Source organism: Capricornis sumatraensis, chromosome 15 (assembly GCF_032405125.1).
Source record: "Capricornis sumatraensis isolate serow.1 chromosome 15, serow.2, whole genome shotgun sequence".
Lineage (NCBI taxonomy): Eukaryota > Metazoa > Chordata > Mammalia > Artiodactyla > Bovidae > Capricornis > Capricornis sumatraensis.
Window position 1 is genome coordinate 66,376,531 of NC_091083.1, and position 17,865 is coordinate 66,394,395.

Genomic DNA, 17,865 nt, shown 5'->3' on the forward strand with positions numbered 1-17,865 from the left:
GTCCTTAGCTTATGCAGATCAGGCTCAGTTATTATTCATAATCCACCAGGAGGCTGCGGGTCAGAGATTGGGAGTCAGAGGCCATCAGGTGCCCACTGCCCTTCCTCAGGGGTTGGTGGCCACTGCCCACCTGGGAAGAACACAGTGGTGAGGGTGTCTGGAGCCCGTAGATGGTCAATGAGGATGCGCTGGAAGGCCTTACTGCAGGCGGACTGCTGGTGCCTGGGAAGGGCCGCAGAGGGGACCAAGGCCGGAGCTGGTCCCCAGTGACCAGGACCACATGGTTAAAAGCGCCCCACTCCCGCCCAGTCCTGCTGCCTGGTTTCAGATCTTGGTCCTTCCTCGTAGTGGCTCTGAGCCTCAGTTTTCTCCTCCGTGAAATGGGGATGCAGTGTGCACTGATACCATGAGGATTACATGCAGTCACAACAAGGCACGTGGCATGGGGTGTGGCATGGTGGGAGCTGTGTGTATTCACTGAGCACCTACCTGGCACCGGGCACTGCGTTCAGTTCTTTACATGCCAGCTCGTAAGGGTGACAAGAGGAGGGACTTAGCATCACTCCCATTTTCAAAAGGAGGCCACTGGGGCTCAGAGGGGTTAGGTAACTCTCCTGACGTCACAGAGCCAGCAAATAGAAGAGGATGTGAACCCAGGCTTGGTTCACTCGAGGTCCCACAATAAACGTCAGACCACTGCTCCTACCTTCTCCAGGAAGCCTCGTCCTGCCAGAACTCGTACAGGGTGAAGGAAGCCTTGTCCAGCATCTTCTGGGCAGACACACTGCAGGGCCAAAGAGACGGCCAGGCCAGGCCAGGCCTGGGCTGCCACCACCCCTGCCCACCTCACCAGGGGTGTCTAATGAGAGCCCTGGCCCAGGACACCCAGCCCAGCATTCCTCCCTGCCCATCCACCCCACACCTTGGCTGGCCACCACCCAGCTGAGGACTCACTGCAGGCAGTGGCTCTGGGACCCCGTGAAGTCCACGTAGCAGCACAAGGCATGGTGGAAGTCCTGCAGGGCTTCCTCTGCCACCTGCACCTGCCTCTGGGCCACAAGGATGTGCTGGCAAGAGAAGCAGCCTGGTCAGCTGGGGTAGGGCAGGGCAGCGGGTGAGGGCCTGCTGTGGCCTTCAGGAGGACCCTGCCCTTCTTGGCTTGCACCAGACCCAGCCAGCCCTGAGGTCGGGCTCCTGCCCCAGGCAGCCCCCAGCATTCCTGGCTCCATCCTCCTCCTCCTGTTGCCAAGGTTACTGCCTCGCTCCAGCCACTGGCCGGCTCTCCTGCAGCACCGCACCACTTCCAACCGCCCCTTTCAGTTTCTGTCCACACTGCTCCACACACCCAGCTTTCAGAACTGTAAGCAAGGAATGCTGATGCCCATGGAGGGACAGAGGGCTTCAGAGTCACGAAGCAACGACCAGAACCCCGCACCTGCCCGCCAGGCCCAGGGAACAAAGGCTGGGCCAAGCCTGGAGAAGTGGGTGTATGTACAAGACAGAGGCCAGGGGTGGCTAGCCCCGTGAACCTCCTCACTTCACAGCCTCCTCCCGGCCCCACACCAGCTGCCTTTCCCTCTCCCAGACTCACCGAGCTGGGCCCCTTGGTCAGCTCCTCTTCATGCAGGGGTTCCAGCCGGGGGGCCTGTGAGGGATGCAGAGCGTGGGCCGGGTCCCCCGTGTGAGCCTGCCTTGCGTGGGTTCCAGACAGTTCCCCCGGCACAGGGCGGTGGCCACACAGCACTCACCTTGCACTCCAGCTGGTCGATGAGCTCCTGGAGGCGGTTGATCTGGAGCCGCCACTGCATCTCAGCCTCGGAGCTCTGCCCTGGGGGTCGGGATGAATTGAGGGCGAGTGGAGGAGCAAACGCTGGGGCCCCAGGGGATGCCGTGCCCTCCCACCCCGCCGCAGACACACCTGTGTTGGCGGAGCCAGGAGACCAGGTGGATGACCGACTGACGCTCCGCAGGGCCCTGCGCCCTGCCCGCCGGCTGCCTCGGGGCCGGCTCGGCACCTCCACCCTCTCTTCATCGGACCTGAGGGGAGTGGAGGGTCAGTCCACTTGTCCCAGACCCATGCGGCCAAGCACTGGGGCCCCAGAACAGGCCTGGCCCCAAGCTTCAGGACACTGAGGTCCAGCTGCAAAGCCAGCCACGCCTTCTCGCCCTCTCCTGACCTCCCTCCCTAAGAACAAGAATTTGGGCTCCGGGATGCCAGCACTGTGGAATGTGATGGGAGCTGAGGGACTGACAACAAGGAGATAACGGCCATTCATGAACTGGACCCACAGGTCCAGGCGCAGGTGGCCGAGCGCCTCACATACCGTGGGCCGTGGGCCTGGGCCTCCAAAGTGTCTGACGCCCCCTCCAGCGAGCTCTGCAGGGCCTGGAGCTGGCTCACCGTCTCCCGCAGTAGGAAGCGTGTCACAAACTGGTCCACCTTGGAGGCCCGCTCATACTCCTGGGGAAGAGGGGGGCATGGTTGGCATTTCCTGGCTCCAAGTATGTATTTCTGAATGGGGAGCTACCCCCCTGCGCCCCACCACCTACCCATCAGAGCACCCGTGGCAGCGTAAAGAGCAGAGGGCCTGCAGACTTGGCATCAACAGGAGGACACAGAGTCTCCAGGGGGCAAGCAAACCCCACACCCCGTCCTTGTCTGGGCCCGGCCTCTCACTGGGAGGGATGAGGCCAACACCCAGAGAAGCGTATCCCATTCTCTGGGCCTCAAGACCCCTTCCCTGTTGGGGCCGCCACTTTCAGCCAGTAAGGCCCCAGGCATAGCTAGACTGGGTGTGGGTAGGGACTGGGGAAGGCAATTTTGACACATGAGGAAAAACAGTGTGATATGGCCCCAGACTCACCAGCTGGCCCCAAACTCACAATCTTGGCATTCATCCATTCATTCAATCACTTATCCACACACCCCACATTTACTGAGCACTTCTTACTAGAAGCTGTAGATAAAAGACAGCGGGTCACATACCCCAGCGCTGATCCCTGTCTACACTGCCGTTTCCCCCTAGCCTTTGCCAAGGTAGGCAGAGACAAGGAGGCTGAGCGTTGCCAGGCCCTGCGCTGCCCACTCAGAATGCCCAGACTCCCCAGCTACCTTCATCTCCTCGTGCCTCCTCGCCTATAAAACAGGGTGGGAACAGCCGTCTCACTGACCTGCTGAGAGGCTCCAATGAGTTATTTCCTACACAGGGCTCAGCCTACTATCTGGTACATAAGTTCTCAATAAAGAACTGCTGTCACGGGACTTCCCTGGTGCTCCCAGGGCAGGGGGCCTGGGTTCAACCCCTGGTCAGTCGGGGAACTAAGATCCCACATGCCACACTGCCATTGTTTTTAGTCAAACATAATACTAACAAGACTTGTACATTGAACAGTCACAGATTTCCTGAGGGTGTCCTCACCAACACCTCCCTCAGCCCCATATACACACTTGGTCCAGGGTGGGAGTCCCAGGGAGCTGAGGTGACCCCTCCCCAAGGGGTCCCAGAGGCAGTTTGTCTCCAGCCTGTGACCTGCCTCAGTTCAGCCATCAGACGGGCAGACAGACTGGCGGCTGGGACCTCTCATTCTCACACGGGTCAGTGGTTTGTCCAAGCCACTGGACTTCCTGGCCATTTTTTGAGCTTCCTGAAATCCGTCCAATAAATTCCCTTTCTAGTGCTTAAGGTGACTGATCAGTTTCTGCTGCTTACAAAGAACCTGGCTGACACCATTGCTTGCCAGGCCCTGTTTCCAAGCAGTTTCATTTAATCCTCATAGGAATTTACAGGAACCATCACTGACCCCATTTTGCATGTGAGAAGACTGAGGCCTACAGAAGTAGATTACCGTGGCCAAGGTCACACAAGTGTCAGAGTCAGAATACAAACTCAGGTCACAGAAATTCCTCTCTCCTCACCACAAAGCCTTTTCATACTGTTCACAGGGTTCTCAAAGTGAGAACACTAGAGCAGTTTGCCCTTCTCTTTTCCAGTGGACCATGTGTTGTCACAATTTTATTGAGTTACGCAAGCCCCTTTCCTTTGTCACGGCAAGGCTGTGATCCATGTGATCATTTTAGTTAGCTTTCTGTGATTGTGGTTTTCGTCCTAGAGGATGTGGGACTATAGCTCTTGCTTATTCTGTCTGCCAGACATCCTGGAGTGTGAAGTCAAGTGGGCCTTAGGAAGCATTAGTACAAACAAAGCTTGTGGAGGTGATGGAATCCCAGCTGAGCTATTTCAAATCCTAAAAGATGATACTGTTAAAGAGCTGCTGCACTCAACATGCCAGCAAATTTGTAAAACTCGGCAGCGGCCACAGGACTACAAAAGGCCCAGTTTTCATTCTAATCCCAAAGAAAAGCAAAGCCAAAGAATGTTCAAACTACCATACAACTGCATTCATTTCACATGCTAGCAAGGTAATGCTCAAAACCCTTCAAGCTAGGCTTCAACAGTAGATGAGCCAAGAACTTCCAGATGCTGAATTTAGAAAAGGCAGAGGAATAAGAGATCTAATTGCCAACATCCGTTGGGTCATAGAAAAACCAACAGAATTCCAGAAAAATTTCTGCTTCTTTGATTACACTAAAGCCTTTGACTGTATGGACCACAACAAACTGGAAAATTCTTAAAGAGATGGAAATCCAGACCACCTTACCTGTCTCTTGAGAAACCTGTATGCAGGTCAAGAAGCAACAGTTCTAGACATGGAACAACAGACTGGTTCAAAACTGGAAAAGGAGTATGACAAGGCTCTATATTATCATCCTGCTTATTTAACTTATATACAGAATACATCATGTGAAATGCTGGACTGGATGACTCACAAGCTGGAATCAAGATTGCTGGGAGAAATATCAATAACCTCAGATATGCAGATTATACCAATCTAATGGCATAAAGTGAAGAACTAAAGAGCCTCTTGATGAGGGTGAAAGAGGAGTGTGAAAAACCTGGCTTAAAACATTCAAAAAACTAAGATCACGGCATCCAGTCCCATCACTTTGTGGCAAATAGAAGGGGAAACAGTGACAGATTTTATTTTCTTGGATTCCAAAATCACTGTGGACAGTGACTGGAGCCATGAAATTAAAAGATGCTTGCCCCTTGGAAGAAAAGCTATGACCAACACAGAGAGCACATTAAAAATGAGAGACATCACTTTGCCAACAAATGTCTGTATGTCAAAGCTATGTTTTTTTCCAATAGTCATGTATAGATATGAGTTGGACTATAAAGAAAGCTGAGCACCAAAGAACTGATGCTTAAAATTGTGGTGCTGGAGAAGACTCTTGAGAGTCCCTTGGACAGCAAGGAGATCAAACCAGTCAATCCTAAAGGAAATCAACCCTGAATATTCATCAGAATAACAGATGCTGAAGCTCCAATACTTTGGCCACCTGATATGAAGAACTTACTCATTGGAAAAGACCCTGATGCTGGGAAAGATTGAAGGCAGGAGGAGAAGGGGGTGACAGGGGATGAGATGGTTGGATGGCATCACTGACTCAGTGGACATGAGTTTGAGCAGGCTCGGGGAGATAGTGATGGACAGGGAGGCCTGGTGTGCTGCAGTCCGTGGAGCCACAAAGAGTCAGACACCACTGAGTGACTGAACACCACCATCACTAAGCACCTTACAAGCCATCACCTCACTAATCTTTAGCCCAGTTTTACACTGAGAAACCAAAGCCAGAAGTCACAGACAGAGTAAATGGAGTCAAGATTCATCTGTGGGTTCTGGCAGGAGCAGCTTGGAGCCTGGAGCTGATGAGGTCAACCCATGAGGTCACAATGTGGTCCCTGGGACAGAGCCAGGGCAGGGGGCCCCCAGCCAGAGAGCAGGGCAGAGGCAGCATGGGCTGGGGTCCCCAGTGGTGACCAGCCCTGCCATGGGAAACAACAGTTCCCACAAGAGAACCAAAGTGCCCAAGCAGGCCCACAAGGAGAAGCCACCTGACATGGACAAGGCCCGGCGCAAACGGCAGTTCTTCAACCACTTCAAGGGGAAGAAGCCCAGTGTGAGTCCAGGGAAGAAGGGGCAGCTGGGGTTTGGCGGACCTGGACAGGTGGGCAGGAGCGGATGCTGGGGGTCTAGGCCACGTAGGGAATGGAAGGGGTTGCGTGTGTGTGCTAAGCAGCTTCTGTTGTGTCTGACTGGTTGCAACCCCATGGACTGTAGCCACTAGGCTCTTCTGACCATGGGATTTCTTCCCAACCCAGGAATGGAACCCACATCTGTCTCCTGCATTGGCAGGCGGGTTCTTTACCACTAGCGCCACCTGGGAGGCCCCTATGGAAGGCATTAGAGAACCCCTGTTGAGGCAGAGGGGACTCAGGAATCCACGTGGGTGTGGATGGTATCCCAGAAACCAGGAGGTGGCTGAGACTTGGGAGCCTAGGAGGGTGTGCAGGAGATGGCTCTCCCAACCTGGAACAGATGGGTGGAAGTCCTGGCACGGCGAATCAGCCCTAGCGGCTGCCACTGGGGCTATGGGCACAGGGAGCTCCCTTATCCCCGCCTTTCCATTCCCCAGCTTCAAAACGTGTTACTTTCCCCTCTCTTCAACTAGGCATGAGGACCTGGGCCGGGACCGGGGTGGGTGAAGGGTACCAGCATCAAGGCTGGAAGGGCAGACAGGGGAATCTCATAAACCTGATCCGTGTCAGGTCTCAGGAAGTCAGCCTGGGGTGGGTGAGGGTTTCCAGGTGGGGAGGCAGGGGTCTTGGGAGATGGAGAAGGGTGCCTGCCTCCCCCACCTCGCCCTACCCAGGCTGGGAGGACAGCGGGTACCCCGGGAACGAGAGAGGGCGGGCTTCTGGGAGACAGGACCCGGTGGGTGAGGGTCCTCGGGAGGCAGGCGGGCGGAGCTCGTTCCCCTCACGCCCCTGCCCTACCCCCAGACCAAGATCGTGCTGCTCTACCCCCTGGACAAGCGGCAGCAACTAGCCGAGGCGACGGCTGGGCCCGGAGCGCGGCCCGAGCGGGTGAGCGAGGCTGTGGCGGACACCCCCGCGGGGGCCCCGGCGGCGGCACCCATGCTGCGAGGAGCTGGCGACGGCGCTGAGCGGCGCGAGAGCGCGCGCGCGCGCGAGATGAAGAAGATCCTCGTCCTGCTGCTGCTGCTGCTGCTGCTGCTGGACGCGCGGCTGCAGGAGGAGGGACGCCGCGCGGCGGGCGGCCCCGGGGGCGGGGCCAAGGAGGCGCAGGGCTGGCAGCGGCTCTACACGCGCCTGCTGACCGAGAGCGAGACCGACTGTGAGGCCGAGGCCGCCGAGGAGCGGCCGCGCAAGCGGCGCCGCTGTCCCCGCCCGCGGCCCTGAGTGCCTGGCCGGACCGCCTGTACCCTGGTCTGGCCCAATAAAGAGCGCATAGCAACGCTGGCGTCTGTAGCCCAGTCTGAGGCGTTGGGGCGTGGAGACAGGGTTGGGGAAACTAAGGCCCAGAGCAAGACAGGGAAGAACAGGCGAATGGCCGTGGCCTGGGGCCCAAGCTGGTTTTGCCTTCTTCTTTCTTCTGACCCAAGTGTCAGAAACCCTGTGCCGCAATGGAGAGGGGGCACCCTACCACAGTGGAACAAGCGTTCTCCTCTCCCTGCGACACCTGGCCGGGGTCAGATCCAGCCACCAGGTCTGCAGATCCGACGGAAGAGAGCTTGGGCAAAGTCAGGCTTGGCCACGCTAGGAGAAGGAGAGACCTGCTTCCAGCAGAGGCCAGGCAAGTCCAAAAGTCTTCAGCACTCAACAAGTCTTTCCTAACTGAGGGAAAGTCCCAGGCAAAAAGCCACCACCGTGAGGAAGAACTGGGAAGCTCCACAGTCAGCATAGTTCGAGCCTTAGACTCACATCCTGCCTGTGTGAGCACCCAGGAGGAGAGACTGAGGTCCCTGGTCCTCTGACCCCTCAATCCTACCCCACTGTGCTTGATGACCCCCAAGGCAACTCAATCACCGTCTCCCCACCTACCCCACCCCATTCTCTTCCCCACACTGCACCCAAAGAGGCTTCTTCCAAACCACTTAATAGGGCAGTCCACACTTCTGCTCATAAGCTCACACTGGCTCTCCACTGCCCGCAGAGAAACACCCAAACTTATTATTGGAATGTGCAGGCCCAGATCCCCAGCCCCAGTCCTCCCCTCTGGGGCTCCTTAGTGACTTCCAGTCTCACTCCTGCTCTGGCCATACTGCCACTTGTGGCCTTCGATTCAAGGTTCACCTCCCTAGTACATCCACAAGAGGCCTGGCATGCTTTCTGTGGGCAGGACCCAGCTGCTTCTCACGCTCCTGGGTCCCAAACCCAGCGCCAGACCCTAGTCATTCTTGTCCCCTCCAGCCATGCCAAACCTGCAGCCTGCTTTCCGCTGGCAACCAATCTCAAAATGCCCCTTTGGGGAGAGGGGGCACGATGGGGAGGGGTGAAGGTCCCAGCTCGCTAAAACCATAGGTACAACTTTTCCTGAAGGTACACTTTCGTCAGTGTCAACACCACATTGCCTGCATCAGGCTGGAGGTCGCACTACCCGTCACATCTCCCCCGCTGCTTTGTGAGAACTGACCCTTTCCTACCATCCACATGATTGCAATCAAAATAACCACCTTCTTCAATGTGGCCACATCTCCTGGCATAAGCAATTGGCCCAAGCCCAGTCCTATCAGTTCCTTCCCTGGGTCTGTAATTCAGGAACTGTTGTTCAGTCGCTCAGTTGTGTCCGACTCTGCAACCCCATAGACTGCAGCACTCCAGGCATCCCTGTCCTTCGCTATCTCCTGGAGTTTGCTCAGACTCACGTCCATTGAGCCAAGGATGCTATCCAACCATCTCACCCTCTGTTGTCCCCTTCTCCTCCTCAGGAACTGGAGGAGACAATTTTTTCTACGGGAACATGCACAGACTGAAGCCAGTCTTGAGAAGAATATAAACACAATGCAGACCCCAATGCACCTTTTGAGTCCCCCAAAGCCTGGCAGCCAGACCCTGCTTCCCATCTTTTCTGAAGACCTGTTTCACTCTTGCCCTTAGTAGATAAAAAACATACAAGGCTCTTGTGATAAAATTCGTATTTTAGCTTAAGCTCACCTGAACAGGTCTTCAACTTGCAACCATAATGGTCCTAAAGAGAAAAAAGAGACTCTGCAGAGACATGACATGGCCTGTTTCCTGTGTTGGGGGATGACCGCCTTTGGGAGAAGTAACTGAGCCCAGGGTGAGATTCGGACTCACTCAGTACACAGTGAAGGCAGCCTCAGAATTGAGTCACAAACTCAGGCCCACGTTTGTAAGCCTCTGAAGGTAGGATCCCTTTGTGGGCTACCTGGGCCCTAGAAAGCTAAGCTCACAGAGATCTTCAGGGTGGCTGGAGATCCATGATTAAGAGTTTTCTCTAGAGGAGAGAGGCTGCACGTTTATCCAGAGCTCATCAAAGTGGTTTGAGGAAGTATTTAAATTGGTTGTGCTGGCCCCAGGTGGCTCAGTGGTAAAGTATCTGCCTGAGAACACTGGAGACGCAAGAGATGCAGGTTCGATCGCTGGGTTGGGAAGATCCCCTGGAGTACGAAATGGCAACCCACTCCAGTATTCTTCCATGGAAAATTCCATGGACACAAGGGCTTGGTAGGCTTCAGTCCATGAGGTCGCAAAGAGCCGGACACGACTGAGCGACTGAATATAAATACTGAGCACAGCGGGGTGGCTGAGACCACATCCCTGGATGTCAAAATCATTACCATTGGCCCCGTCCCGGTAGACAGGCTGGGTCTGGGCGTTTTCATCCGGGTAGAGGCTATGGAAGCACAGCAGGTGCTGAGAACTGAGGTCACAATGAGTCCAATCCAAGTTCTTTTCCTGGCTTCTTTGACCACCCCCTCCCACCTCCACCAGGAACCACAGTACTTCGGTCATGCCCAGCTGAGAAGTGCCAGGAGACCGCTGGAGGCTCAAGGGTCGGGCTGGACTCCTGGGTTCCCAAGCGAAACAGATGTCTGGATAGTATTGCCACAAAGGCCTTTTATTCCCAGAGCTGCTCCTGGACGCTTCTCAATCTCTTCAAGGATTTGGCCCGCCCCTCTCATCATCCATCTACGCAGGAGCTTAGGGGGGCGGAGAGGGGGAAGACAGCCCGAGGCCCAGCGAGAGCGGAACCTGACTCTCGAACCAGAGGCCAGGCCTCAGGCCCAGGGGCGGAGCCAAGTCAAGTGCTGAAGAGACCTCTTCTCAGGCCAGAAGAGTGGGACCTCGGGACCAGAGGGCGTGGCCCAAGAGCTGCGAGCTGAAAGGCCAGATGAGACGCGGTTCTCAGGCCGAGGGCGGGTCCGAGCCTTCGGGGGCCGAGGTTTTGACTGCAGGGCTTGCCGGCCTGAAGATGGCTTCGCTGTCCAACAGTCGCCGGGTCCGCCGGCTGTCCTCGTTGGGCCACGTCGCGGTGGTCGTGGACCAGGGTTCCGGCTTCACCAAGGCGGGCTTCGCGGGAGAGGAGCAGCCACGCCTGGTACTCAAGAGCTCCAGCCTGGTCCCCAGCTGGGACCGGCCCGTACTGCCCGGGGCGCCTGGCTGCGAGCTGGCGGGCGGCGTGGCGCGGGCACACCCCATCAAGCACGGCATGGTGGTAGACTGGGAGGCGCTGGAGGGGTTGTGGGAGCGCCTGCTGGTGGGCGGCCTGCGGGTGTGCCCGGACGAGTGGCCGGTGCTCGTGAGCGACTCCCCGTCGGCGCCACCAGCGGGCCGCGAGAGGGTGGCCGAGCTGCTGTTCGAGGCCCTGGCAGTGCCCGCGTGCCACCTGGCCAGCACCGCCTTGTTGGCGCTCTGCTCCATCGGCGCGTTCAGTGGGCTGGCCCTGGAGGCGGGTGCGGGCGTGTGCCATGCCACGCCCGTCTATGCGGGCCACTCGTGGCACAAGGCCACCTTCCGGCTGGATGTGGCTGGCAGCACCCTGTCGCGCTACCTGCGGGAGCTGCTGGTGGCAGCAGGGCCTGACCACCGTCTGCAGGCCCTGCCACACAAGATCATCACGCAGCTCAAGAAGCGCTGCTGCTACGTGTCGCTAGACTTTGGCGGTGACCTCTGTAACCCCGCCCGCCACCACCCAGTCAGCTTCTACTTAGGCGGTGGGTGCACTGTCTGCCTTGGCAGCGAGCGCTTCTGCTGCCCAGAACCCCTCTTCCAGCCGGGTCTGCTAGGCCAGGCTGAGCCGGGACTGCCCATCCTGGCCTTCCGGGCACTGCAGAGGGTGCCCGCAACACTACGGACACGGCTGGCCAACACCGTGGTGCTGGCCGGTGGCTCCACGCTTTTCCCTGGCTTCCCTGAGCGCCTGGAGCTGGAGCTGGAGGCCCAGTGCCGGCGGCACGGCTGTGGGACGCTGCAGCCGTGCCTGGTGGCCAAGCCTGGGCGCGGGACAGCGGTGTGGACGGGCGGCTCCATGGTAGCCTCGCTGCGCACCTTCCAGTGCCGCTGGATGACCCGGGCCATGTACCAGGAATGTGGCTCCAGGCTGGTGCACGAAGTGTTCCACTGAGTGCTGCTGGACTGGAAGGGGTGGCGCCACAAGGGGGCGCTGCAGAGGCAGACGCTCGGCAGGCTGAGTGCAGCTGTCAGAGGCATTGAGTGCCAGATAAAAACCTCAGTGATTACAGCTGGCAGAGTCGTGTGGTGATGGGTCACCTTCTACGCCTTTCTGGGCCAGGAGGGGGTGGTCAGGAACCCTGGGGCTCTTACTTTGAGCTACAGTGTGAATTCCCGCTAACCAGTGCCAGTTCAGAGAATGCCACTAGAGCTGCCCACCCCCAGGCCCTGTTTCCATGGCAACAAGGAAGGTGCTGCCCCTACTGGTGTCCAGGCCACAGATATGGAAGTCATCACAGCACACGAACCCCTCATCATGTAGCATTCAGATCCCCAACCTGTGCCAGGCCCCAAAGGTGACCCTTGGAAAAGCTACTCGACCCTATGTGAAAGCAACCAGAAGGGGAAGCCCTGTCCTCAGCTGATCATTAATTCACAGAGAGCCTCAGTTTCTCCTTCTGTAAAAATGAGGTCAGGCACAATTCCAAGCCTGCTCACTGCTCCCTCTTCGCCCCCTCACTCAGAGTTATGGGACAAAGAAAGGTGGAGACATCTCTTACAAGGAACACAGAAAGGGAAGGGTAGCTTTCGGTGTTTTTAAAAATATCATCCAAGGACCTGGAGCCCTGGCTGTGAGCACTGTTTATTCTGTGTGCACATGTCCATACTATACACAAACATGGGTGCACACATGCCTGTTTACTCACGCATGTCCTCAGGCTGTCCCCCACTCCCCGCCACCAAGCTCTACACACCAGCATGGGGCTGTGGATGTGTGTGAGCCTTCCCTATCCCCAACCCATCCCTGCTGGAGCTGGGGTTGATACCCCACAACAATCAAGTCCGGTCAGTAATAAACGCAGCAGCAGCTCCACATATGAAGTGGCTATTGTGAGCCAGGCAGAGAGAGCAAGACAGACAGAACTCTGCCTTCATTCTCCTTTAATTGTCACAACGAACGTCTGGAGGTAGGTTCTATTAATATGCCCAGTTTACAGATGAGGAAACTGAGACCCAGAAAGGTAAAGATGCACAGCCAGAAAGTGGAAGCCAGGCCTCTAGCCCCACAGCCCTGAGTCCAATGATGGAGGCTCCCACAACACAGCAGACACCCCCGGCCCTCATCCTGCCACCCCCCTGCAACCATCAGCCCCTCCACTCACCAGCTTGGTGGTGTCCATGGCAGTGAGCACAGCACAGTTGAGCGACTCCAGCGCCGCCAGCACAGGCCGGTAGACGCCCAGGTGTTCAGAGAAGTAGTCTGAGGGCAGAGGAAATACTCAAAGGTTCCTGGGGTACATCCCCCCATTTACAACCTAGAATTCCCCAGCAGCCAACCAGGCCGTATGCTCTGAGTCCAGCCTAGCCTGCTCCATCAGAACACCAGCAACACCCACCTGCCCGGGAGACAAACACCCCCATGGGCCTACTCACCGCACAGTTTCTCCGTCTCCAAATTGCTGCAGGAAAAAGAGAAGGCGTCCTTCAGACCCTGCTGGTAAACTAAGACTGACTTTGAAGCCAGTGGTCCTTTCTTCTCTCTGCCCAGCTCAGCCTGACACGGAGGCAACTTCTGACTCTACCCCACGTTACGCTGCTCAGTGGACAGAGGTGGGGTACTACCAGGCCACCAGTGTCTAAGGGGGAACATTCAGTCCTGCTCTCAACCTCCAAGGGGATTTCAGGCTGGGGGAGACAGATGTGGACACAGGCCAGAGAGGAGTGGTTAGAGCTGGGAAGGAGAAGTCAGGTCTGTGGAAGCGCAGAAAAGGCATGGAGTACCTGTAGGTCAGGGAGGGCTTCCTGGAAGAGAGGCTCCCTAAGCTAGGCTTTGAAGGACAAGGAATTTGACTGGTGTTATCTGGTGGTGGTAAGGCAGCAGCAGTGCAGACAAAGGTATGGCCCAAGCCTCAGAAAATGGGAGAGCATGGGAGCCTAGAATTTCTTTTAAGAAGAGGGGAGTAGGGGGAAGTAAGAGGGAAGGATAGCTGCACACACGTGTGCACCCACGTGAGGAAGCAGGAGAGGGCAAGCAAATTCGCACAAAGGCCTGAAAATGTGGGAGCACCTGCATCCATGGGTGGGAGCAGGCAGGGCCCAGCTGTCCCCAGGCATCCGCTGGTCGCTCAGAAGGAAGCGGGAGTGCTGGGGGGGCACCTGTGGGCTGAACCATAGGTGGTGACTCAGGCCTGGCTATTTTGGGGTCCCAGCTGGAAGCAGTGTGATGGGCAGGACTGGAGCCAGGGAAGGGGTAGGTAGGCGGGTAAAGCTGGCACTTAGCCCTGGCACTCCTTTCCCCGTGCCCCACCAATCCTCCATAAGGAACCCAAGCAAGCAGGGGACACAGAGGGGTAGGGACAACCTGGGCTCACATCTACACGTGGCGTGTGCACCCCAACCCCCATACTCACTCAGCGAGATGCCCATCAACACCACTGAACAGCTCTCGCAGCTCCCCGGGGCTGAGAACCCCATCGGCGAAGTAATTCTGGAATTCTTCAAATGAGAGCTTCCCGTCATCTGGGGGTGGGGGTGGGCATAGGGAGCAGAGTCAGTATCTCTGAGCCCTGGCTGCACCCCTGCCACCCAATGGAGGCCCCCTGAAGGCTTCGCAGTATCTCATAACCACCCAGCCAAGTGAAATGGGATTCTGGGCTGGAAAGAAGGCCCGGCCGTGGGGGACCAAAGGGTTGGGGCCCCCAGAGGTGCCCACTTCAAGCAACAGGGCCCACTCTGCCGGCACCCAAGGGACAAGGCAGTGCACATGTGGCACTCGGCAGCAACTCAATGTTTGCCAAATGGAGAAATAAATGAACAACTGCCTGGGGCACAGTTAGATCATGGCAGGGCCTAGATGTCACTTGGAGGAACCAGGGCTGGGTCTCTGCCCACATGGCTCCCGGGTGGAGAGGACCTCCGTGCTCTGGACCCAGGTCCTTCACAGAGAAGCTGCAGGGAGTCAGATGAGATCTTCCTAAGAGCAGGGCCCCAGTAAGAAGCAGCAGACTGGCTCGAGAGGGAAAGACCTCCCCATCACAGAGGCTGCCTCCCCATCACAGAGGCTGAGATCATAAGAGCACTGGCCAGAGGCACTGGGGATTTGGCCTGCAGGGTCTCTAAGCAGATGGAGTGGGAGAATGGAGCTGGGGAGTGCCTGAGCCTCCCTCCCTAGACGGAATGCTATGAGCCAAATGAGACCACGTGCCCTGATCAACCGGCTGAAACAAATTTGAGGCGACCCAGGGAGAGGAGGCAAGGGGTGGGGACCCAGTCCTCTCTCAAGGAGGCCAGGTGAAGGTGAGGTCAAAGCTGACGGGTGGTCTCAGCTCAAACCCTCCACTGGCCCATCAGGGCACCGTGGGCTGCTCTGAGTCATCTGTGGGCAGCAACCTGCCTGCAAGGTTCCCTGATGGCTCTTGCTTTAAGCTTTCCAGATTTTGCCAGGCCAGCATCTGAGACTGCCCAGGACTCAGGGCATCGGGGGAGCTGACTCCCTGGACCTAGCTCTGTCCCGCCCACACCTTCCCTGCATCCAGGTGGTTGGTAATATGGAAAGTTACTGAGCTCTCTAAGAATCTACGATAGAATCTCCCACGGCCCTGGCTCCGTGACCACACCCTTCCAAGCCCCTCACAGAGGAAGCCTAGAACCGGGCATCGCATAGACCCGGGTTGAAGGCCCAGCACCTCCAGCTGTACCTCTCTGGGCCTCGGCTCCTTTGTGAAACGGGGTGAGGACTTCAGCAGTGGTGAGGAAAACAGGAGATCATCTATAGACGTACCCCTCACTGGGCCAGGACACTGCGTGAAAGTCAGCCCCCACCTCCAGCCTCTGGCTCAACCACATTTCCTCCACTCTCCCTCCTGCCAAACTGGATTCAAAACAAAAATTTCCTCCGAGAAGGACACCTGGGTTGATTCTTCTGATTCGGGTCCTCTCAACATTTCTCTCCATTCTCAACTGTGCCCCAAACCCTCCCCGAAGCCTCTCTGATGCCCCTCAACCCCCAGCATGGGACTCAGGGGAAGCCACACTCACCATTCTTGTCTGCTCGGCGGAAAACCTAGAGGACAAAAGGGCAGGGGTGGGAGCTGGGAGCCGGGAGGACAGAACCACCCCACCCCTACTCCACAGAGCCCCAGCTGGCAGGCCTGCCCCCTGCATCTCCCTTCCTCCTGCCCAGCTTGGTCCCACCCCCTGCCCAGCTCAGCCCGCCAGGGCCTTTTCCAACAAGGGGAAGAGCACACAGCAGGCCCCACGGCTTGCTCCCTTCTCCCGCAGGGCCTGGCCTTGTGGGGGGTGCTCCAAGCTGGCTCTCCGCTTCTTCACCTCCCACACCCGCGAGTCAATCCTGAGTTCTTTCTAATACATCAGCCCTTGGAACGGTCCCAGCTTGAGGCAGGTGGGGAAACGGGCCAAGATGCGGCCAGAAGATCCCGGGCACCCATCCCAGACCTGAACCCCAACTCTGCTGTGTGGCCAGGGTTCGTCCCAGACTCTGCCCACTCCAGGCTGTTTCTCAGTCAGCTTCTTGAGACCCTGCCATGCAGGCGGTGGGTCCTGTTTACTCAGTAACATACCGGGGACCAGCCCAGGGTTAACCCTTCCAGGGCTGGGTCTTCCTATGAGGCCAACTCAGTACGAGGGTCTTGGGCAGGCCCGTGTGGGTATGTGTGTGTTGTACGTGCAAGGGGAGTAAGAGGCACAGAAAGCAAGGGTGGACAGATGGTATTTATGGAGAAACAGACAGGAAAGACAACAGAGGTAGCAAAAGTGGAGTCCAGACGTGGTCCCTGTCTCCCCTATAGGGACCAGAGACTCCCTGGTCACCCAACACAACCCAGCAAAGAGGGCACCAGCAGGTCTGGCAAGGAGGGGCAGGCCAAAGCCTGGACAGAGAGCCCTGGTCTGCTCCAGATTCGGAGGGCCCCTCCCCTCGGGCTGCTTTCTCGGGGATGAATGTACTCCCTGGCCTGTAGCCTGACTCACAGAAGGCTGCCACCGGCACACTAGGGGTCACAGAGCCACCCAGGGTGGCCTGGCCAGGACAGACAGACATACTGGGGGTGGGGTTGGGGGCTGAGAGAGAGGGAGGGGTTCTAAGCTGTGAACACCGAGGACATCAAGGGCCACACCCTAGTGCACCCCTGCCTCCGTGTGCGAGCTGGAACACATCCCTAACCCTCCAGGCCTTGGTTTTCCCATCTGGGAAATGGAAGGGTCAGGTCCCTTCCAGCTGAGAGGGCTCTGGCCAAGGTGCTGAGTCACTAGGGACAGTGGGGAGGGGGCAGAACAACCTTTCCCGCCCGAAAGGGACCTCTGGGAGTGGGGACGCAAGAGGAACAGGACAGGCTGTGCAGAGGGGTGACAGGTGGGGAAGGGGTGCAGGTGAGTGACCCAGGCCAGGCCAGGGAGCTCCAGGTAGGTGCTCATAGGGGCTGCAGGGCCACTTGCCAGGCAAGGGGCGAATGTACAGACCACAGAGGGCGTGTGTGGGCAGCGCCGACCAACTCTGGGATCCCACAGCCCTTGGGTGGGATCTGAGGGGGTCCGGGGTCAGCACTAGGTCAGGAGTCGGGGGCGGGGAGCTGCTTCCTCTCCCAGGCCCCCTTGCCTGGTCAGTCCAGCCTGGGGCTGCCAGAAAGGGACACCGTGGCCGCTCCCGGGACCAAGAGTTGACAGCCCCCACCCGGCCAGACACATACATGGGGTGGTTTGGGGTCGGGGGGGCCGCGGGGGCAGTGACACTGAACAAGGAGAGATAAGCAGAGAAAGAGTGAGAGGCAGAAGACGGGACACAAAGGCAGCGAGACAGAGATAAGGGAAACACACGGAAACAGAGAGCAAGAGAGAAATCGTGAGACCCAGAGGCCGAGGCAGAGCCCCCAACAAACCTGGAGGGAGACACATGGACGTGGGGAACGGAAAACCAGAATGAGCGAGGGCAAGGAGACAGTGAGGCTGTCCACAGAGACCGGGAGCGACCCCGCGGGAGAATGACCAACCCCAGGGCCACAGCGCCGGCACCCCCGGCCCGCTCCCCACTCACGTCCTGGAAGAGCGCGTGTCCGGCGGGCCCGGCGGCGGGCGCGGGCGCGGGGGGTCGCGGGGGCTCGGGCGCGGGCGGCCGGATCAGGCACACGGTGAGCAACCCCGCGCACGCCATGGTGCCGCCACCCGCTTGGCTCCGGCTCGGCTGCGGCTCCGGGCTCTGGACGCCGCCGCCGCCGCCGCCGCCGCGGACTTGGGGGGACGCGCAGGGGGGGCGCCCGCCCATCGGCGCCGGCGCGGAGGCTGAGGGCCC

The 17,865-nt window shown here is 58.0% G+C and overlaps 2 protein-coding genes across 2 annotated transcripts; one reads left to right on the plus strand and one right to left on the minus strand.

Moving 5' to 3' along the window:
- Nucleotides 1-24: 24 nt before the first annotated feature.
- NECAB3 (N-terminal EF-hand calcium binding protein 3) lies at nucleotides 25-17,727 on the minus strand. Its single transcript, XM_068987672.1, has 13 exons — nucleotides 17,611-17,727; nucleotides 15,600-15,624; nucleotides 13,973-14,081; nucleotides 12,996-13,021; nucleotides 12,725-12,822; nucleotides 2,325-2,461; nucleotides 1,919-2,037; nucleotides 1,749-1,828; nucleotides 1,592-1,645; nucleotides 955-1,067; nucleotides 707-784; nucleotides 131-222; nucleotides 25-53 (listed from the first exon to the last, which is right to left on the minus strand). Exons 1-13 carry the CDS (start codon nucleotides 17,725-17,727, stop codon nucleotides 25-27), a joined length of 1,077 nt encoding a protein of 358 aa, XP_068843773.1.
- On the plus strand, nucleotides 10,282-11,514 carry ACTL10 (actin like 10). The gene has a single exon (XM_068987513.1). It carries the CDS (start codon nucleotides 10,282-10,284, stop codon nucleotides 11,512-11,514), a length of 1,233 nt encoding a protein of 410 aa, XP_068843614.1.
- Nucleotides 17,728-17,865: the final 138 nt, after the last annotated feature.

What these genes read in the sequence shown, in the direction of transcription:
- NECAB3 (XM_068987672.1), bottom strand. Translation starts at nt 17,727, where the DNA reads ATGGCGTGCGCGGGGTTGCTCACCGTGTGCCTGATCCGGCCGCCCGCG. An exon ending in GGAGACGGAGAAACTGTGCG is followed by an intron (nt 12,823 to 12,995) that starts GTGAGTAGGCCC and finishes CTCTGCCCTCAG; the next exon opens with ACTACTTCTCTGAACACCTG. An exon ending in GCCCAGGCCCACGGCCCACG is followed by an intron (nt 2,038 to 2,324) that starts GTATGTGAGGCG and finishes CACTCCCCTCAG; the next exon opens with GTCCGATGAAGAGAGGGTGG.
- ACTL10 (XM_068987513.1), top strand. Translation starts at nt 10,282, where the DNA reads ATGAGACGCGGTTCTCAGGCCGAGGGCGGGTCCGAGCCTTCGGGGGCC.